Source organism: Suricata suricatta, chromosome 17 (assembly GCF_006229205.1).
Source record: "Suricata suricatta isolate VVHF042 chromosome 17, meerkat_22Aug2017_6uvM2_HiC, whole genome shotgun sequence".
NCBI lineage: Eukaryota > Metazoa > Chordata > Mammalia > Carnivora > Herpestidae > Suricata > Suricata suricatta.
The window spans coordinates 16,047,437-16,068,355 of record NC_043716.1 but is presented as its reverse complement, the minus strand read 5'-3'; the positions used below and the strand labels follow the sequence as shown (position 1 = coordinate 16,068,355).

The 20,919-nt window shown below is 51.4% G+C and overlaps 2 protein-coding genes across 15 annotated transcripts in view; both read right to left on the bottom strand.

The window, feature by feature from the left end:
• Window positions 1-68: 68 nt before the first annotated feature.
• Window positions 69-8,075, bottom strand: CORO6 (coronin 6). Of its 11 annotated transcripts, none has more exons than XM_029927249.1 (13): window positions 7,864-8,075; window positions 6,458-6,657; window positions 4,937-5,059; window positions 4,343-4,472; window positions 4,070-4,251; window positions 3,331-3,450; window positions 2,773-2,892; window positions 2,222-2,326; window positions 1,989-2,134; window positions 1,608-1,665; window positions 1,269-1,499; window positions 1,121-1,174; window positions 69-470 (listed from the first exon to the last, which is right to left on the bottom strand). In XM_029927249.1, exons 1-13 carry the CDS (start codon window positions 8,072-8,074, stop codon window positions 279-281), a joined length of 1,872 nt encoding a protein of 623 aa, XP_029783109.1. In that variant the 5' UTR covers window position 8,075; the 3' UTR covers window positions 69-278. The 11 variants fall into 11 exon arrangements, with proteins under 11 accessions (XP_029783109.1, XP_029783110.1, XP_029783115.1 ...); XM_029927250.1 differs by having other exon boundaries at window positions 1,121-1,171; XM_029927255.1 differs by having other exon boundaries at window positions 6,458-6,718; window positions 7,864-7,952.
• A 4,058-nt stretch (window positions 8,076-12,133) lies between these two features.
• Window positions 12,134-20,919, bottom strand: part of SSH2 (slingshot protein phosphatase 2) — a 251,906-nt gene continuing 243,120 nt past the window's right edge. For all 4 annotated transcript variants that reach the window (XM_029927242.1, XM_029927240.1, XM_029927244.1 and 1 more), the window contains one exon: window positions 12,134-19,085. In XM_029927242.1, coding sequence (XP_029783102.1) covers window positions 17,016-19,085 — 2,070 coding nt within the window. In that variant the 3' untranslated portion in view covers window positions 12,134-17,015. The remainder of the gene's footprint in view (window positions 19,086-20,919) is intronic.

The window sequence follows — 20,919 nt, the reverse complement described above, 5'->3', positions numbered from 1 at the left end:
CCTGATGCCAGGGGCACCAGTCTGACTCTGAGGCACAAATAAAAGAGGCTTCGAACCCGAGGCTTTTCTTAGCTGGCTTTACTAGGGAAGAACGCCCACATAGCGGTTTGGGGTCCTTTCTGAACCTCAGTGTGGGGAGGGTTTTGAGGTAAAAGAATGCCTGGTGGGTCTTGAGCATTTGTCAGCATCCCCTGCCCCACAAGCCTGGGGATAGCGTTTGCAGAGGCTGGGTCTCACCCCCCTAACCCCCACCCATGCAGGAGGCACAGACTGAGCACTTAGTAAAGTATTTCATTCAGTATGTCTTGTTTTCCACCTAGAGTCAAGGCCACAGCAGAAGGTTGGGGGCGGGGGGGGGGCCGAACCGGGGGGGGGGGGGGGGTGACGTGAAGGAGGGTGTGAACCTGCTTCCATGCCAGTTTTCTGATTAGTTCTCCGGCGGGGGTGCAGTGAGGCAGCCGCCCTCTCCCCTGCGGGTGAAAAAAAGGAAGAGAGACCTCTGCCACAGACTGCTGGGTGTAGACGGTGGATTCGGCTCTACAGCCAACAGGTTGTGTATGTCTGCAGAGCTAGTGTGACGCCCATTCGTTTTACCATTTAGGGTAATGGAATCGAGAGCTGATTAGAAGGAGAAGCGCTGTAACTTAGCCCCCAGTTGAATCGCTGCCACCCCTCTGAGGTCAAGCCCAAGTTCCCTGATATCCCCAAGAATAGCGCTAATACTAAGCACTTCCCCTGCTCTGGCCGGGAGACAGAGAGAACACCGCTTCGCCGTGCAGCACCATTGCTGAAGTCCCCGTCACCCCGGGTTTCCCAAGGCCAGCTCCTGCTGAGTCTCGGAAGAGGCACATAGCCCGGCGGGTGCCAGGCGACTCGAGTCTCTGCGATGCTCTATTTGTCCAGGACTCCCGCGAGGGGCGGAGTTCCCTTCCCAGTCCCGCCCCCCTGCCCTGGTCCGGAGTTCCAGACCGAGAGCTGGGGCGGGGCCGAGGGTGCTCCCGGCCGGCAGGGCTCCCCGGGGTGCGGAGCTTCCCCCCCGCGCGCTGCACTAGTCTGTGCCGTCCACCAGCTCGCACAGCATGTTCTCCAGGGCCGTGATGCGCTGCTCCTGGGCCTGCACCTGCTCGCGAAGGGCCTTGATCTCCTCCAGCAGAGTCTCTAGAGTGTGCTGCTGCTGGGGCGCACAGGAGAGAAGAGGCTGTATCAGGAAGGGGGCTGTATGGGGGTGTGTGTAGACTGGGCCGGGGCGGAGCAAGGCCGCATTTTACCGACAAGGGGGCGTCACTGGCCGACTGGCTGCGGCGGGGGCCGGAGGGAGGGCGCGCGTCCAGAATATTGCGCTTGGTGACCCGGAGCTCGCGGTGCTTGGGAGGCACGTAACCGTCCCTCAACGAAATGAGTACGGGGTCGGCGTCCTGGCCAGATAGCCATTCGTCCGCTTCTAGGGCCGGCTCGGGGCCCGGCGTATCGGGGTATAGGTCGTCCTGGAACAAGTCTGACTGCGGGCGTGGGGAGAGAGGGGGACAGTGTTAGCAGAGTGCCAGGTCTGCTCCACTCCCTCCCGCCTCGGAGCCCTCTCTGCTCAACCCCACTCCTGGTTCCCTCACCTTGCGGGGCACAGTCATGACGATGGGCTCACATTTTCTTTCGTGCAACTTGTAGAACCTGTAAGGGAGCCGGGTTCAACACCCCCTCAGACTCCCACCCCCTTTTCTGCCTGGGATCGGAGACCAACACTTTGCTGAGCCCCTGTTATGCTCTGCACTTGAAAACACATTACTGGTCCAGCTGGTTAAACATCTCTGATGGGGTGTTTATCATCATTTTACAGATGAGGAAACTGAAGTTTAGAGAGTGTTAAGCTAGTTAATGCTGGGGCTGACACCATAACAAGCCTGTTTGACACCCTCCCCCTCGCCCCCAAGCTCCTACGTTTTCCCGGATGCTATCGGGGACAGACATAAGGGAGAAGGGCAAAGGCCGCTGACCGGGCGATCTCACACTTGTTGACTTCCAAGCCCCGCTTGGGCATGAAACCCATGCCCCTCTGAGGCTCCTTGCTGCTGAACGTGTTCAGGTAATGCACAAAAGGTGGTTCGTCGGTAATCTCAAAGTACCGAATACTGCTGTCGCCCTGCAAAACCAATCGGTTCAGAGACCTCCCAGGCGGGGCTTTCAACATCTTGTCAAACCCTTGTACTCCCCGCCGGCCCTCAAGCACCTTGCCGCAGAGGTAGACGATGCTGGAGTCGGGATCGTAGAAGGGCAGTAGGACCCCGTTGCTTGTGTCCATCTCCTGCAGGGCCACTGGCTCCTCGAAATTGTTCTGCCCGAGCACAGTAGGCGTGACCAGCCCTGCCCCAGCAACGTGCCACTTCTGGATCCCCTGAAGCCCCTTTACGCTTCCTACCCACTCCGAACACCCCAAGCGTTTCCCAAGGCAGCTCTGGCGAACAGAGCCCCAGGCCCCACCTCTGGACACTTCACTCCCAGCCCCCGCCCCGCACATATACCCCCTGCGTCGCCGCATGCAGTCACTGCAAACCACCCCCAGGGACTCGGCATCACCAGGTGGGGGTGCCAGCGTGGGCTCCTTCAGGCGACGCAGCAAAACTGGACAGAGGGATGGGTGTGGGGATGGCAGGCGCTGCAAACGGGGCAGCAGCCTCCAGCCCAGTCTAGGTGGGCATGCCCTGCGGGTGGGGGGCGCCTGGCCCCTCTCCCGTGATGCCAGTCCCCGGGGCACACACCCCAAGCTTCTAGCTGCGTTACCGGGTCCCACAGGCCCAGCTCTCGCTGGCTCATGCGGGTGAAGCCCGTAGTGAAGATATGACCCTGGCGTGTGAAGACGGCCCGCATAGGCCTCATTCCCTCGTGGGCCGCAAACCTCTCCTGGGGGAAGGGGGGAGACAGGGAGAGGCGTCACCCAGCTGCCTGCTCTGGGGAGCCTGAAGGGCCGAGCAACCATCCAGCTCGCTGATTTGGGCTGGGGGGAGAGATGGGGTGGGGGTGGGGGTTGGAGACAAAAGATGGCCTGACTACTCAGCTTCCTGGGGGCCCTGGCTGGCTGCAGGCCTGGAGAGCGCCTGGGCCCGGAGAGAGCGGGAGGTGCGGGCCTGTCAGCAGATCCAGAGCCTTAAAGCGCCCTCAGAGGCTGATCCCTAAAGCAGGGGATGTCTGCCGGCTCCCCGGGGTCGCAGCGAGGCTTTTCCCAGACAGGAGCTCCCCGCTCCGCTTCCGCCTTCTTGGGCACCGGCCGCGGCCTGGGAGGGCGCTCCTGGCTGGCCCAGCGAAGGAGCGAGCGCATTTGCCGAGCGCGGCCTGGCCTACCGGGTCCCAGAGGGCGAGTTGCCGCTCACTCATCCTGCTGAAGCCGGTGCTGAGTAGCTTCCCGTCTGCAGTGAAGACGGCCCGCAGCGGGCGGGCGCCCTCGTGAGGCCGGGCTCGCTCCTGCTCGCGGGGTTAGTGGGTTAGCGCACCCGCCGGCCCGCCCCCGTCCCGGCCACGCCCTCCGCGCAGACATGCACGTGCCCCGTGCACCCGCACCCTGCGTAAAATTGAGGCTGGTGAGGCAGGTGCCACCGCCCTGCCAGGGTACCGAGCTGGGACTAACGAGGCGCTAGGGTTGTCTCCTCTCTCCCCGCCGCCCAGCGGGTTGATTAGGGCAGAAAGGGGCCTGCCAGAGAGCCCGCGTTCGGCTCCAGACCCTGGAAGATGGCGCTGGGTGTTGGCCGAGAGGAGGGGGATCTGGGAGGTTTCATGCAGGTTCTGGCGGAAGGATAGAGTTGGCAGCTTCTCGCCCGCTCAGTTACAACTGGAAGAGCACTGCTCTGAGCTTCTGAGATGCAGGGCAGCGGAGGGAACAGGAGTGGGGCAGAAAATTGTGGACTGTGGGCTTACTTAGGCCTGGGAACTGTGGTTGCAGACACCGGGAGGAAGGCGGCCTCGGGCTGGGGTTGGGGTGGGGGAGGTGAGAGCTGGGACTAGGGGCTCAGAGGATTAAGGGTAAAGGGGTCTGTCAGCTGGTCCCTGGGGTTGGGGCTGAGGGATGGCCATGCCAAGCACTCACCGCCACCACCTGGCCCTTGCGGGGGTCGATAATGCGCAGGGTCTTGTCCTTGCAGGTGGTGGCTAGCAGGCTACCATTGCTGTTCCAGCACACGCTGTGGATGACGTCCGGGTGCATGTCGTCTAGACTCAGGAGCACCTCCCCAGTGCCCACATTCCAGATGATGATCACATTGTCACCACCTGCCCAGAGCAGCCAGTCACCATTACTTGGGTACTGCCTTTGCCTGCCCCCCACAATCTACAGTAGGGACACCTCCCCAGGCACCCAGACCTGCACTGAGCAGAACATTCCGGGCAGTGGGGTGCCAGCAGAGGATGCCCACACGTTTGGAGTGGCCCTCGAGTGTAATAATGGGTTCTGTAATGTTGCGCATAGGGGTATAGTCTGGAATCTGCCACACCTGGTGGGGAGGAAAAGGTATAGGGTAAGTGGGATGAGGGGCCTGCCTTGTCCCTCTACTTGTCCCTTACTCTGCACTCTCCCCCCACCCCACAACTCTACAGGCTCTCTTGAGTGGCAAAGGTCAAATGCAGGGCAAGATGTAATGGTGCCTGCCCCAGGCAGAAGCAGCTGGGGGCCAGGATGGGGCACTGCCAGCTCTCCAGAGACCTCTCTATACACCCCAGCAGGGAGACTTCAGAGCACTGCCCCCTTGCTCTTCAGGCCTCAAGTTGGCCATGGCTATAATTAGTCCTAAGAAGTGCATTCTGGGAGCGGGTGGGCATGTGGTTAAATATAGCCTGGGAGCTGGGCAGGGTAGGGCCCTGGGACCTAGCACCTCTTTTACCACCTTCCCTAGCACAGGTGAGGCAGCCTTCCCCCCTTCCCCTGCCCAACTGCCCCGAGCATCCATGTGGCTCCTACCATGACCGTGGTGTCGTCTGAGGCACTGGCAATGACGTTGTCATTATGTGGGCACCAATCAATGTCCAGCACTGGAGCAGTGTGCCCAGTGACCAGTGGGTAGTTCTTATCCACTCGTCCTGTCTGGAGGGGTCAGAGAGGGAGCTATAGGGACACTTTCCTGTGTGTTTTTTTGGGGTAGGCAGTGGACCTGTTTACATCTCAGTACTCTATCACCTATTTTCTCTTTGTGAACCCCTTTCTGCACCTTCAATCCCATCTAACTACTTCCTGTACTTCACTGAAGGCAGAGTTGAAGTCATTAATATTGGGAAATCAGAGACAGAGAGGTAATAACTTAGCCAAAGACACAGAGCAAGATACTGGTTGAGCCAATACTTGAGCTCTCAGTCCAGAGCTCTTGCAAAAATATCTACTTGGAGGAAATTGTTCTTGGGTCTGTTCTCCCAGTTAGAATGTCTGTAGGAAGCCCGTGGTAGAAGAGGTCAAGGTGAGGTAATTTGGAATGCAGTGGCCAATAACTCTTTCCTTGCCACCCTTGGCAGGTCTCCCCCTTGTCACTGGTTTGAGCTTGGAACCACAAGCAGCAGCCACTCCTAGTGTCTGAGCTGGTGCTCATCTACTTTTGGTCCTTCCGGGCTTTTTATGGGGGCTCTGAGGCCTTTGCAGGGGCTGGCATCAGTCCAGTCCAGGCACTAGGGGAGAGGGGTGGCCATGTAGCATTGGAATGGCAGTTGTACTGGGTAAGGAGGTGGCTCCAGCTTGAAATTTGAGCCCTGGGGATGGTGTCCTTGGATGGTGTCTGCATTGTCCCTAAGTGAGTCACTGGCTATTGTCAGGCTTCTTTCTGACCCTGCCACCTGTGGAGCCTCTCTTAACAAGGTGTAGGGGCCAGATCCAGGTCAAGGTCATGACTTGGGATGGCCATCCTGGGGGTAGAGATTTCCAAGAGGTTTGAGGCTACCCAGCATAGGTGGCAGTCATTACCTGGCCTCCATCTCTGGGGTAGGGAGGGCTCTGGCCTTATGTGTCATGTCCCCCTGCCCTTCGTTCTCATTCTTTCTCACTGTAAGAACCACAGTGGGGAGGTGGCCAGGGACTCTTTGGAAAGAGCTTGACTCTGTCCTCAGTGTGCCACTCTGGGGTATGATTTAAACCAACTATCACCCTGCTCTGGGGAGAAAGATCCCATACCCAAAATATGTGGGATGTGGCATTAGGAAGGATGGAAACAGAATCTGGGCCAGGCCCTGGCTCCACTGCTTCCCAACTATCTTCATAGCACCTTTCTGGTCCCTGCTGGCAATAGGGTGCTGCATGGAGAGAGGGATGCGCTATGAGTGGGTGCAGGGCACTGTGATGCTGCTGCTCTGGGCAGGGTGAGGGAGCCTCCCAGTTGGTCCCTAAGGGCTTGGGGAACAGGGAGAGGCAGTGGATACATACTGCCCTGCTGACTGAAGGAGGGGTCCTCAGGGGCCACAGGCAGTGTCTTCCCCCTGCTTTCTTCCCTTCATCCCTCACCTTGGCCAGAGGCAGGACAATGAAGGCACCTCCACCTCCAGCCTCCACAATAATGGCCAGGAATTTGGGGTTGACGGCACAGAAGGAGCTGTCCCACGTGACTTTGGACACACGGATATCCTCATAGGACTGGTCAGCCTTTGCTGCCTGCCCAAACACATGGCGGAACTTGCTCTGCCGAACCACACGCCGGCTCATGGCTGTGGGTAGAAATGTAGGATCTCAGTGCCCAGAAATGCCTTTGGTCCTTAGTCCTGTGAGCTGTGGGAGGGAGGAAGAGTCGGGAGAGGGTGGCAAGTGAGAAGGGTTATCTAGCCACAAGTCAGGTCCTAGAAGCAGGGAGCTGTCTTCCAGGTGACTAAAGTATGGGAGAGGTCTTTGACACCTATAAAGTGCTGCTTAATTCAAGAGGCTAGGATTTGGGGCCCGACTTCTTTGAGACTCAGGCAAGGGACAGTGGAGTTTGGGCCTGAAAACCTCCTGGAAGTTGAAGTGGTTTGGGAGGAACATCCATGCCAGGCTGCCCTCCTGCTGGCAGCCTTGGATGAGCATCTCTTCAGGAAGTGGTTTATCTCCCAGCAGCCCCTTGCCCAGAAGTAGAGGCCATGGTTGTGGGATCTTGGCTCAAGGCCAACCACGGGGTTAAGATTGTAGCCCTCCAAGATTTCTAAACCTGCATCTCTAACATAGTTCAGGCAGATGGGCTTTTGTCTTTTTCTAAAATTTTGCCAAGAAGTTCCTCCTGTCAGCTAACTTGAGTCTTTCCTGCTACTGTTTTCATCAGTTTCCTCTCATCCTGTTGGGGGACACAGTGTAAGGTGGATCTCTCCTCTTTCCATGCTTCTCTTCACTGGCTTCTCCAAGAGGTCCTAACTATGGTCTGGCTTTTGCCTACCACACTTTGGTTCCGCTTCTCCTATGGGTCCTGTCTCCTACTCAACTCTCCTGGGGTGGGGTCCTCAACCTTCAGGGCTATGGCCAGATTTGCAGGAGTGGGGAGGGTGAAGTGGGGAGGGTGAAGATCCTTTTCTCCAGTCTGGGTTTCTGCTATGCTCTTCCTCAGGGAACTCAGGGGAGCTTTTCCAAAGTCCCAGCCACCAGACTCCTGCCCCTCCCCAGCCCCGGGCATCCCCGTGCCCTTCACGCCGCTTCTGCAGCCCCAGGCCTGAGGCCCGGCCTCCCCGCACCCTCCTCCGGCCTCCTGCCCCAGCACTGCGTTCTTGGGAGACGAGGTGTCGGTGCCCTGCAGGCGCGCGGGCCGCTATCCGGCCAAATATAGACACCAAGTCCGCCCCGCCCGGGACCGAATTTGGCGGCGCGGGGGAGGGGGCGCAGACCTCAGTCCCTCCGGAGACCCCGCCCGCGCCGCTGGCTGCGGTGGCGGTGCGTGGAGGGGGGGGGGGTACCTGGTCCTGAGTGGGCCGAGGGAAGCTCCCGCTGCGACTCCTCTGCAGTGGGAGTTAGGGGTGCGCTCGGGGTCGAGGGAGGCGTCAGGGCGCCGGAACTGCCTCCTGGTGTCCGCGGCGTCTGGGGTCCCGGTGTTCGGCTGAGCGCTCCGGCCGCCGCTTGCGGCTCTCCGGGGCCCGGCGTCGCTGCAGTCCCAGCTGCCGCTGCCATCAACCTGCGGAGGCGGGACCTGTGGCGGGGGCGGGGCCAGAGTTGCCCCGCCCCTCCAGCGGCGGGAAAGTTGAGCGCAGCTGACTCTGCGCTGCCGCTGCCAGATCGCTGGCCGAAGAAAACTGTCAAAAGTAATTGAGTGTGTACACGAGGATTGTGGGCACTCCTTCCCGCCCTCCGTGCCTCGGGTGGGCCGGGCATACTCAGGTTCCGAGACCGCACAGCCAGCAGCCGCACAAGATTAGGTGCCTTCATGCCATATTCCTGCTGTAGTCGCACTCCCAATTTAGCCTGTCCTGGCTGGCGGTCCCGGCCCGCGGGACTGCACGTCCAGCCCCTTCTGGAGAGAAGTCCCGGAAGATGCTTTGAGGGAGTCTTCTCAGCCCTTGGATGAGGGCCTAGGATGGCCCAGGGCAGCTCAAGAGAACTGGACAGGGGGCTCTGATGTTACTGTTGTTCTTAATGGCTGTAATGACCACTTGAGAACCTAAAACGTTGGCACTGTAGGCATTTCACCCCTTTAGAGAGGATTCCATGGAGCAGGGCAGAACGCAGCCTAAAGACTGGGTGGGGGAGTGACCCCATGGGAACACCAGGTTCAAGGAGAGGCGGCTGCTATAGGCCTTTGGCAATCAAATTTTAGACCCAGCCTGATTTCTAAGTCTTCTGGGATTTGTTGGAATTGATGGCCAGATGTGTTCCAGGGAAGTCCCAGCCCTCATTCACTCCCCCTGGGATAACGGATCTGAATATTGATCAAGATTATGAAGGGGGGCGCCTGGGTGGCTCAGTCAGTTAAGTGTCCGACTTCGGCTCAGGTCATGATCTCACAGTTTGTGGGTTCGAGCCCCGTGCCCGACTCTGTGCTGACAGCTAGCTCAGAGCCTGGAGCCTGTCTTCGGATTCTGTGTCTCCCTCTCTCTCTGACCCTCCCCTGCTCATGCTCTCTCTTGCTCTCTCTCTCTCTCTCTCTCTCTCTCTCTCTCTCTCTCTCAAAAAATAAATAAAAACATTTAAAAAATATTATGAAGGACATATAAGGTGCCTGCGTGGCTCAGTAGGTTAAGCATCCACTTGGCTCAGGTCATGATCTCATGGTTGGTGGATGCAGCCCCAAGTCGGCTCTCTGTGTTCACGGCTGGGAGCCTGCTTCGGATTCTTATCTCTGCCCCTCCCCCAATCATGTGAGCGTGAGGTCTCCCTCACAAATAAATAAATACACATTAAAAAGAAAGATTAAAGGGCTGCCTGGGTGGCTCAGTAGGTTAAGCATACGATGGTTTCAGCTCAGGTCATGATCTCCTGATTCATGAGTTTGAGCCCCATGTTGGGCCCTGCACTGTTGGTGCAGAGTCTACTTGGGATTCTCTCCCACTCTCTCTCTCCCCCTCCCCCTGCTCATGCTTTCTCTAAAAAAAAAAAAAAAAAAAAAAAAAAGGAGGAAATAAAAAGAAACCTAATCAAAATACAGCCAGTGCGGAACAACAAGTCGCTGGAGCTGCTGTACATCCAGCATCCACCTCCTGCCTGGATTTCTTGCTTTGGATAAGGCCAGCTATGATCTCCTATTCTCTAGGGCACACCTGGGGATCAGTGGAAAAGCCCTGGGGGAGGAAAGATGGTGGGAAAGCCCAAAGGCCCACACAAGGCTCCTTCTCAGGAAGATTCCAAATATCCAGTGTCTTGTAGGGGAACAGAATCAGAAACTGTTACAGGTGCTCCAGAAATAATTCCTGGCATGGAGGGCCATAAGAATAATGAGTCTCCCCTTTACCTAAAGATTCTAGGTATGTGATTAGGTGGAAAAGACCTGAATGACTCGGTTGCTCCTTAATAACAGTAGCTCACAACTACTATGTGCCAGACACTATTCTAAGGTCTTATTTTTTTTAATGTTTTTATTTATTTTGAGACAGAGAGAGACAGAGCATGAGCAGGGGAGGAGCAGAGAGAGAGAGAGAGAGAGGGAGACACAGAATCAGAAGCAGGCTCCAGGCTCTGAGCTGCCAGCACAGATGTGGAGCTCAAACCAACGAACGTGAGTGAGATCATGACCTGAGCCGAAGTCGGAGGCTTAGCCAACTGAGCCACCCAGGCGCCCCTCTAAGGTCTTTACATTACATTCTGACAACAGCCTTCTGTGATAGCTATTATTATTATCCCTATGTTACAGGTGAGGAAACTAAGAGATTAAGCAGCTTACCCATCACTCTACTGGTAGTTGGTGGAGCTGAAACTTTTATCCAGTGGTCTGGATGGCATCTGGGTCCATGCTTTTCAGCACCATGCATTTCTGTCTCTTGAAGGATAGTGCTACTTTATCTCACAAGTCCTGATCCTGAGAGATACTCTTTGTGGCACAAAGGATGCTTGGACTAACTAAAAAACTGGAGCTCCAGCCCTGGCTCAATCACCCCATTTTTGCAGTTCCCTGAGCTGTAAAACAAAGAGGGCTGGGTCAGGTTCTTTCCAACTCTGCACGACCTTCTAACCTGAAGTGACATTTTTTTCCCTTTCCTCCTCTTTAAAGAGACTCCATTCAAAGACTTTTTTAAAGTTTATCCTGAGAGAGAGAGGGGAGGAGGGGCAGAGAGGAGAGAACCCCAAGCAGGCTCCACACCGAATGCCAGACCTAGACAAGAGGTTCTATCTCACAAATCGTGAGATCATGACTTGAGCTGAATTCAAGAGTCAGATGCTTAACCAACTGAGCCACCCAGGTGCCGGGAACACTCCGTTTTAGACCCAAGAGTCTGAGACTAGGAAGCAGGAATCCTTTAATCCATCCTGCCTTCAGTTCTATAATCTGAGAAGAGGGGTGCTCTCCAGATACAGAAGCAGGGATTCATAGGGATTACTTGGAACAGGCACCTGTCAGCCCTGCCCTCTAGTTTTCTTCAGATTGCCAAAGATTGACAGGGGTGGGTGGAGCCAAGGCACAAAGAACTAATTAGGGGGAGAAGCCACTTGGGCTTGGTGCTTTCCTGTGTGGTTAACCATTTGAACTATTAGCTGAGCTCTAAACTACAATTTGTAGAAGACAGGCATGGATTCCATTTTTCATAAAGTCATTTTCTGGAAGAGGTGGCCTGGCAATTTAGACATGATTTGGTCCGTTTGCTTTGGCCAGAAAGCCTGAAGTTATCTAGACAGGTTGGTGACTCTGGGTACCCCAAGAAAATTTTGTGAAATGACCTTGCCTTCATCATCGTGCACCCTGGCACTTCAGCCAGAGACCAGTGATGTGGCCTTTCTACTTGATTTGGGATGATTCAGAATGCAGCAGGCAGACTTAATCTTAGTTCAAGGCAGTGTTTTCGTCTGGAAACTTCAGCACATTGTTAGCATTTTGGAAACTGAACTTTCCCTAGACAGCAGTGCTGTCTTGTATATGATAAGTGGTATCACTAAATAGCTCCCGAAGGGTCTCTGGAGTGGGAGAAGTGGAGAATATCTCCTCCCACAACTTTCCTGCTTTAGAGAACTGCCAGGTGACCCCATCTCCTTTCTTCCACCATTGACATTCAATGCTTCTAATGGCAGGAGGGGGTTATAACGAGCTTGTACTTCTTTAGAAAGTCATACCCCATTTCTAGAAACCACTTAGTAAGCTGATGTGGCTTGTGCTGAAGGTTTGTGAGCTCTAGCTCACTAATGTCCAGAGAGGTCAGCCATCCAGGAAATCTAGTCCCTGCTGGGACAGGTCACAGCAGCTGTCCCAGAGCAGTCACTCTGTACCACACATGGCAGAGAAATTTTTGGTTCCTTTGCTTATTCATTCTCCTAATATTCAGGTGACCAAGCAAGTTCCCAGCTTGGTCTCTTGATTGGAACCACAATGTCTGAAATGATCTTTAGTGATTCCATTTCCCACCCGGTCTTTATTTTGTGGGAGGTAGAAAGTTAAGATTCCCACCCCTCCTGCCCCAGAGCTCAGCTGACTCTTAAGCATGTGCATGATGGAGATCAGTGAGAATCGATACACGTTTATCATCAGTGTTCTCTTGCAATCCCTTCACCAGCTCCAGCACCACCCCACTTTTGTTGATCAAGTACACGTTTCATCTTCAAAATAAAAATTTATTTAATCTGTAACAAGAACATTGAATCCGCACATTTGCGCACAAGTTCACATTTAAAAACAGCAGAGCACATCAGTAATAAAAAAAAAATCTATGATACAAGTGGAACATCCCAACCACCAGGAAGATTAAGGAAGGAGATGAGACCACTCTATATTCTGCTTCAAATGCCTCAGAAAGGTCCCAGAGATTCCAGGGAGCACCTGCTTTATTTAATAAAATGTGAGCATAAAAGTTTGGACTGGCCTGGGGCAAAGATAACAGTCAGTGGGAGAATCTTTTGGACTTATTTTCTACATTTAGAACAAGTCCTACAAAATAAAGTAGAAAGAAAAAAAAAAAGGCACCTCAAGCTATGCCAGGCAAACCGAAATGCAATAAAACATAAAAACCAAACAATTCCCTGTGGTCCTGTTGATTGAGAATCATGTCAGGGCCAGTTACCCAGTTTTCAGACTGGGTCATCAGCTTGAATTAAGCCCTGGGTATTAGCCCCACATGTATATGAGGACACTGCCACCAGTGTCGCTGTGAGGACACAGATGGCAGCACTAATGATATACCCTTTGAGGCATCTTGAAGCCAATGAGAGATGATTCCAGTTTAGAAATCCTGTCCTAGACCTCTGGGGCACTGAGAAAGTGAGGCTGGTTTTCTTTTCATCGCAGGAGCCAGGACCAGTCCCCTCCACTTCCAGGCTGGAAAAGTACGGATGCACCTTGCAATAGCTCTCCATGGCATCAAGGAACCCCAAAGCCCTGGGACAGGAGTTAGGAGTGTGTAGCTTCCTGCTCTGGTGGCAGGCTTTTTCCTAATATGGGTGTCAGGTGAGTTGAGGCAGCAAATACATTTATGCCTAATACATGCCTTTGACCTGTTAGTCCAGAAGAGAAAACAAGGTCCAAAATACCTTCAAGTTGGACTGGTGCTGAGCTAGAAGTTCATCTACCATCAAAAAGCAAAACAAAATTGGACAAAAAGGACACTAGCCATTCACCGTTATAACTATCACTGTTAAGACACACCATCACTGAGGAAATGATGATTTCCATAAAGACTGTTAAAATAGGAGTGCAGGACAGAGATGGAAAAGTCAGCTCCAGGTCCTCCCCATCTACCCCTGCCGGCTGACCACTCTGGCCTTGCTGTGTGTCAGGACTCACAGGACAGCCAGGGTTGGGTGCCTGGAGGATTCTGAGTGGCTATCAAGGTGATGCATGTTTTAATTATCACAATGTAAACAAAGTATCCACAAATAGTTGTCAAAAAGAGCCAAAGAATGGCTTTATTTAAAAAAATTTAAATGCCCTTAAAAGTGACCCTCTTTGCATAATGCTTTCTTTCTTAAAAGAAAACAACTCCCACAAAAACATCTTTACCAAACATGCTTAGATCACTTTAAAACTGAAATCCTCAGATGGAGAGGGCGAATATTTCCGTGAGCTGCTATGTCTCAGAAACTTCAGGTCTATCCAAAAGTAACTGTCTGAGGCCCTTCAGCAGGAGGGGACCTCAGAGCCTGGGCTGTCATCCTCAGGCTGTCCTTGGAGTGCATGGTAGTTCCCCAAATGAGAAAGAGTTGGGATAAAGGTATAGAACCAGTAAAATGCTAGATAAAGAGCCTGAAGAAGCTGGGATACTAAGAATGATCCCGAACGTTAAGAATCTGGAAGGGAACCGAACTGAGAGATGATTACCCCACTCGGGCACTCTAGTTTTGCTGTAGCATATACTACTACTCCTAAGTGTTTCTAAGATCCAGGAAGGGTGGGGGTTTCTCTCCTTCCTATTGACTAGGTAACCCTCCAGATTACAGATCTAAAGTTGTGTGCTCCTGGGGCTTTTACCCCCTGCACCAAAATGTTTCTTTATATTGTGTGTGTGCACGCACATACACATACACACTCACTCGCTCCTCCAGAGTAACTTGAGAGCCAGACTATGGTGGCTTTCAAAAAAAAGATAAAGAGAGGCACTGAGCAAGAGGTCAAGACTTTTTCTACTCCTCTGTCCATCTACCAGACCTGCTGTTCCAGGTCTGAGCTTGTCTTCTATGAACAGAAAAGGGAAATAGGCCATCCAAGATTATCAAAAAGTTTGAAGACAAGAAAGTCCGAAAAGTCCTTGAGAGCTCATCATGTACTTCCCCTGGACACCGCTCAGCTATGCAAATAACACAAGAACACTCAGCTGTGGGAGTTTTAAGAGGGCTGGCAAAACCCCGTGGCAAGGGTGAATTACAGGCCCTGTGTGGAGGATGTTTATTTAAGCAGGTAAAGTAAATGATAAAAAATGTAATTAAAAAAAAAGGCAGAACAAGACTATTTCCTTTTCCTTTTCAAAAAAGTCTTCACAGCATTAGAGGATCTCTTCCCCATTTTTGTTGTTACTTAAAGCAGGGATAGTGAGCTTTCAACATGATTGTAGGGGAGGAAAGAGAACAGTACAATACTGTTGATCTTGCTTGTACTTCTTAATGTGAGGGATGTCACCATTTCAAAGGGTTAATGAGTGGGCACCACTCTCTTCACCTCTGTGCAAATCCTTCTCTCCCCACCCCCACAACTTCCGGTCCTTTCCCCATTATAATGGTGGTGGTAGAACTGCCTCAACAAGACAGGGCTGTTCAGATGGATAAGCCCTGGAAATTCATACCCTGTCTTGCAAGCCTCCTCATACTGGTACATACCACCTAACAGAAACACTTTACAACACATTAAATATCCAGGCACCACAAATCCATGTGGATGATACATTTGAACAGGTAAGGAAACTATTCAGGTACACAGAATTACTACATCACGGAGACACTAGAGCAGAAGGTTTCTGTCCAATCCACCTCCTGGCAGTGATGTCAGACCCAACCATGGTTTCCACATAGCAACTGGATTCACAGCTCCCCGGGAGCACCTGTGAATGGCCTCAGTCCATCTTCTCTCTCCTGCAGGTCACCCTGCTACCTGCCCCCACCAAACTGCGGCCTCTGACATTGCCTTGACAGTCTAGGCATCTATCTGCCTTTTCCTCTCTGTGCAGTGATGAACCAAAACCCAGCTCTGTACTTGGTCAATCTCTGAGCCAGGTGGAATCAACTAGAGACAACAAAAGCAAATCTGCAAACCTCTTCAGTTTTGATGAGCTGCAGAGGGTGTTTCAGGCTAAATGCTTCCTGTAAGAAGCTGAAACAGGCTTGTTTATGGCAAGCACTTCTGTGTTAAGATCTCCACAATAGCAGCAAAGCAGCAGCATCCTAAATGGGGTCACAGTGGGTGCCTGCCCCTGGCGGGGGGCCTCCCTGCAACCTTTCAGCCCAATCCATGAGAAGCTTCACCCTGGGCCAGCAGAAACACTCCTGGACTCCTTGGCTGTGGTTCAGCTACTGGCAAACCACCCACCTTGGGATTTCAGTCTCAAAGAGAAATCAGCCTTCAGTTAAACTGTGATCTAATGGAGCCTTTAGGGGTTCTTCTCAGGAGGAAGTAACTAACGCACAATTTGGCAGGAGCTGGCGATTAGAAGTCTCCATTTAAACAATTAAAACCACCATCAACATATTCTGCAGATTCCTACCAACACCCATCAGTTTTATTTCTGTGCTGTGTGTTCTCCAGTTGCAGCTTCACTCCTTAAAAAGAATAAAATAAAAAAGATCTTACAACATCAATAACAAAACACTGTTAAGAAAGTGACAACACTATGTACATAAATACTGTGTATAAACTAGAGAATGACAAATCTTCCAGGAAAAGGGAAAAAAAACCCTCCATGTCAAGTGTTAACAGTGATAACATCGGTAAGAAAACTTTGCATTCAATGGAGGTTATATGTAGGTAATGTAACAACTCAAATATCATCTATGAAATTAAAAAAAAAAAGGCAGCACTGAAGAAACAGCATGAGGGAGAAAGTAAATTGGAAAAAAATATGGCCATTAACCTCAGAAGGCCCACAGAATTATTCAAGTAATGGAAGTGGTAAAACCCTATGTAATGTATTCATTTTACAAGAACACACTGACTTTCAATTGCTGTTTTTCAAATCTGTCCCCGTTATGTTTTGGTTGAAAGGATGTTGCAGAGCGTCCTTCCTGGCAGGGAGGGCCAGGCTGACCGCCTTCGTGGAGCCCACTGACCCAGAAGATACCGGGCCGCAATGTCTCCTCCTCTTCGCATGTGTCCCTCTACACAGGATCTCTCGGATTTCATTTGGGGTTCACCTTAAATTTAAAAATTATGTGCTTGGGAAAAAAAAAAAAACTATTTGCTTGCTAAGTTCACAAAGCCACCACCGTGCCATTCCGTGATGATATAGTCTGGAATACCAGAAGTGGATTCTGACAGCACAGTGCAACCTGCCCACTGGGGAAACTCCGCAGTGGTGGGCGGGGCTCAAGGCTCAGAGATTGGGCCCAATCCCAGGCATCAGGTCTGAAGACCAAACCATCATCACACAGGCCTGGGGCGGGGGTGGGGGACATTTCCAATACCCAACTTCCTCCCCACCCTCCCCATCTGCTTCCTTCCCCAAACAAGCTTGTTCTCAGAGGGCAAAATGAGGAGGAGCCGGTGGGAGCTGATTGAAAAACAGCAATTTGCCTTAAATAAAGGTGCTCTTTGAAAATGAGTATTTTTTGAGGTTTGAATTTTCTAGAAATAAAAAATGATAAAAAGATCTTGCTGTCCAAATCGATCTCTCACGCACACATACACAGAGAAAAACCCCATAACCCTGCATGCGCCAGGAACAGTAAAATGACCAAAATATTATAAAATTAACCAATAAAGTGCATGTTCCTTACATATTACACCTGCCCCTTTTACAAACATCTCATTTAGAAAGTCACATGTGTAGGCTCAGGGTCACATGGTATTATAGAAGGGGTTGGTTGTCCGTTTTTTATCATTTGCTTTTTTCAGTCTCCTAAGGGGGTGAGTTCTGCCGTGCTGCTGACGGGGCGCCACAGCCAGCCCGGGAGCCGGTCCTGCACGCTGAAGTCCCTGGGCGTGTAGCAAAGGGAGTCCTCCTTCAGAACTAGTCAATTCAGGTTCTGCCCTGGGGAGCAAACACTGCTGACTGTAACCAAATTCTTTGGCATACTGTATGACAGGCTTCTCCACTGGCTTGCTTTGGGCAATGCACTCCGTAGTTTTGAGTTGCTCTATAAAATACTTGGTGGGCTCTAGGTCCTGGGGGGCAACTGGGTTTTCTGAGGACTCCTGGGCCTCCACGGCATGCATGCCTGAGTCTGTTCTGATGAAGGGCTGAAGCAGTTTGAGATGAGGGGGCTCAGAGGAGACAGGCTCTCTCTCTGATAAACAGTCTTTACAGAGGTCCAAGTAACCTAACTTGGCAAGGGAAGCTGAATGCTGCATTTGGGCTGGTTTGGTGAGCTCGGCCTGGCAGATCGCTCGGGACTCGATTTCTTTAGTGCGCTCCTTCACCACACCAGGACTATGGCTGACACTCTTCACCCTGTCACTCCTAGAGCGATGTAGGGGTTGACGGGCTATAGGTAACTGGTCCAGTTTTTCTTGTAACTCCCCGATGTCATCACCAAGTTTGCTTAGGTCTTCACTTCTTAACAGAGAGCCCTCGTACAGAACTTTGCTGCCTCCGGAGGGGGTGCTGTCCTGAACACCTTCCCAGCTGCCCTGCTCTGAAGAGGGCTCATCATCTGTGGTGCTGCTTTGCTGTGTGAAATCTTCCAGGTGAACTACAGTCTGGGAATGTGTGTAATCCAAGTTGGCGGATGGAACATGGGCCATGTGACTGACAAAAGGCGCTCCTGTCTCCAGTGCTGTTGACAGGCCGTTGTCCCAGTCTTCAGGGCTGCTCAGGGTGGAGGTCAGGTTGGTGGAACTGTCGTGCTCAGGAGAGGAGGAATGAGGCAGAGGTAGCGCTGTCGGGTGCAGAGCAGCAGCCTGGTTGGGGCCCAGAGTCCTGTTCAGATTTTCATCCAGTGTACAGAGGAATCCAGTGATGGAATTCTCCATTTTCACGTTCCTCAGTCCTTGCTCCCCACTCTTTTCACAGGTGACTCTTTCATCCCCTGGCTCAGTGTGACTGGGTGACGTAAATGTGTGGGTATACTCGATGACTTCGATCTTCTTGGGAAGGAAAAGGGGGGCTGCCTGTGACTCAGACCCCTGGCATGAAACCACAGTCCTCAAATCCTTCAGGGCTCCTTCTGGCTTTGTTCTAGTATCTGACCCCGGGTGCTCTTGAAACTCCAGCAGCTCAGGTGCTGGAACAATGGCATTTTGCTCAGAATGGGGCAGCAAGCCAGCCTCAGACCCACTGCATTTCCCTTTGCCCTTGTTAATCTCTGGTTCTTTGGGAACAAAAGAATGTTCTAGGGTAGCTTCATCACTCTTCCCTTTTGGTGCTAGGTCTGCCAAAGAAAACTCATTCTTGGAATTCTTGCGGATGGACGATGAGGTACAACCAAGGGCAGCACCATGGTGCTCTTGCTCCTGCCGCAAGCGTTCTTCAAATTCCAAGGTGGCTCGCCTCACAGACCCAGGGCACCACTTGGCACCTGGGTGCATCCCTGGGCCCCAGAGTTCTTGTTCGTCCTCAGCTGGTTGTTCTTCTTCCAACTCTGTGGTGGGTAAGTGTGTAGTCAGGCAGCCTTCTAGGTCCCACTTCCCTGAGTCTTTGGCGAGTTCTGCCTGGGCTGTGTAGGAACCTTCATTCTGCTCCAGGTTTCCAGGTGTGTTCTCCAGGGCCTGGGCCTTCTCAAGGGGCAGCTCATGGACAGTGTGCTTCTTTGGTGTATGGCATGGGTTGGACAGTATGTCTCCTTTCAGTTGAATCTGTCCGACTCCTTGACTGATGGATTCAATCTCAGTGACGATTTCTTTGACTGAAATTGCATTTTCTGAGTGAGACTGCATGAAGATATCTGGGCTGACCAGTTCTGAGATTGCCTGGGGAGAAAACAGTGAGATGGTTATGGCAAAGTGCAGTCTAATTAAAAATGCCAGATGTTTTGCTTATTAATCTTCTAATCCAGGAGAACCTTCTGGCTATGAGTACACAAATCATAGATGTCTGGGACTGTCCTCTGGCCATCTGTTTTGTTGTACAAGAAAAATACAGATTCATTAAAGGCAGAGATACAAAATTAGTTACAGGTTGAATCCTGGCTTTCTAAAAATCTGTACTGTTTACTCAAACAGAATTCTGACCCAGCATCTTCCTCAAAAATGAACAACAGATAGCCTTGGAGGTTCCTGTAATCCTTACTTCCCTAAGACCATTAGCCATCTGGATTTAGGCCATACTGGAGGTGGATGATATTTTTCTGGCCTATCAACTTTCAGTTTGATTCTTTTTAAAATTTTTAAAAAAATATTTACTTTTGGGAGAGACAGACAGAGCGTGAGTGGGGAGAGCAGAGAGGGAGACATAGAACCTGAAGTAAGCTCCAGGCTCTGAGCTGTCCACTTAGACCCTGACGCGGGGCTCGAACTCCCATACCACGAGATTATGACCTGAGCTGAAGTCAGATGCCTAACTGACGAAGCCACCCAGGTGCCCCTCAACTTCCAGTTTGATTCTACCCTTATTTAAGAAAAGAAGTTCCATTCAAGGACTCAGTGGCTACCTTCAACATGACCAGTGTTAGGGCGAGATGGATGAGGTTTTCATCTGATGCCTGATTTGGAGACTCACTGCTCCCTCCTCTCCTCTGTCCTGCCAGCTTTCTTCCTGATCCTCCCACTGCACCTCCTGGCAGTAGCATTCCAGAACATGAGGGCACTCTGTACCTGATCACACAATTTCCAAGTTCACATGGCTCCTTCTGGGAAAGGTTTACTTGGCTTATACAGTCATATGCTGGCGCAAACTTAGAAACTGCCTTTCTGACATTTCACTGTTCTACCAGTTACAAATTCCTACATGGATTTAGAACAAGGCAAAAGAAAACTGGCTAATACAAAATCAAATCCTATGAGGGGAAAAAAAAGGTAAGAATTTCAAAATCTGGAAATGGCCATTGGACATATCTTAAAATGGCATGACAGCCATCAATCTACTTTGTTAAAATTTTTATAAGCCTTCAACATATAATATTTCCCTAAGAATTGTTTTGGTCTTTCTCCTTCAAGAGAAAGTCAGAGCTAGTACAAACTAACAAGGTCAGTTATGCCTTTGGGAGAAATCTGCTGGGACATCAGGCAGAGGTAAACTAGCCAAGACTGGGAGAGAAGCCACAGCGAGCCCAGTGTGTGCATGGGCTGTGAGGAGAGTGCTCATATGACCAGGGACTTTGCAGAAAAGCTATTTCTGTCAGAGCTACTACACCCACTGGTCCAAAGGAGAGCTCAAGCATTCTGATTTCCCAGTAGAAAGAAGACAGAAGCAGAGGCAATGAATGCCCTGGGGTAGCTGAAAGAAAAGATGAGTAACGGACAAGATGGTAAATGTAAGTAGCTAGATATTGTCAAAAATATAGTCAGCCCCACTGACATCATTAACTGAAGTCTGGTAGGTGAGAGTAAATCTGTCATTATTTACTTCCCTACTACTGTATTATATTGATCTAAGATACAATTATTGTTTTTAAGCTATATCTCAATTTCAGAAGTGTCAAAATGAGAGTAAGTGTGAGAATAAGAACTGATGATACACAGTAATTCTTTCCCTGGTCTGACTGAAATGGCTCCTAAGAGCTCATATGATACAGAAAAGAATCCAGGGATTCTGTCTGCTCTCAATCATTTCCCCAAACCATCCCTCAAGTCTTAGGTACTATAG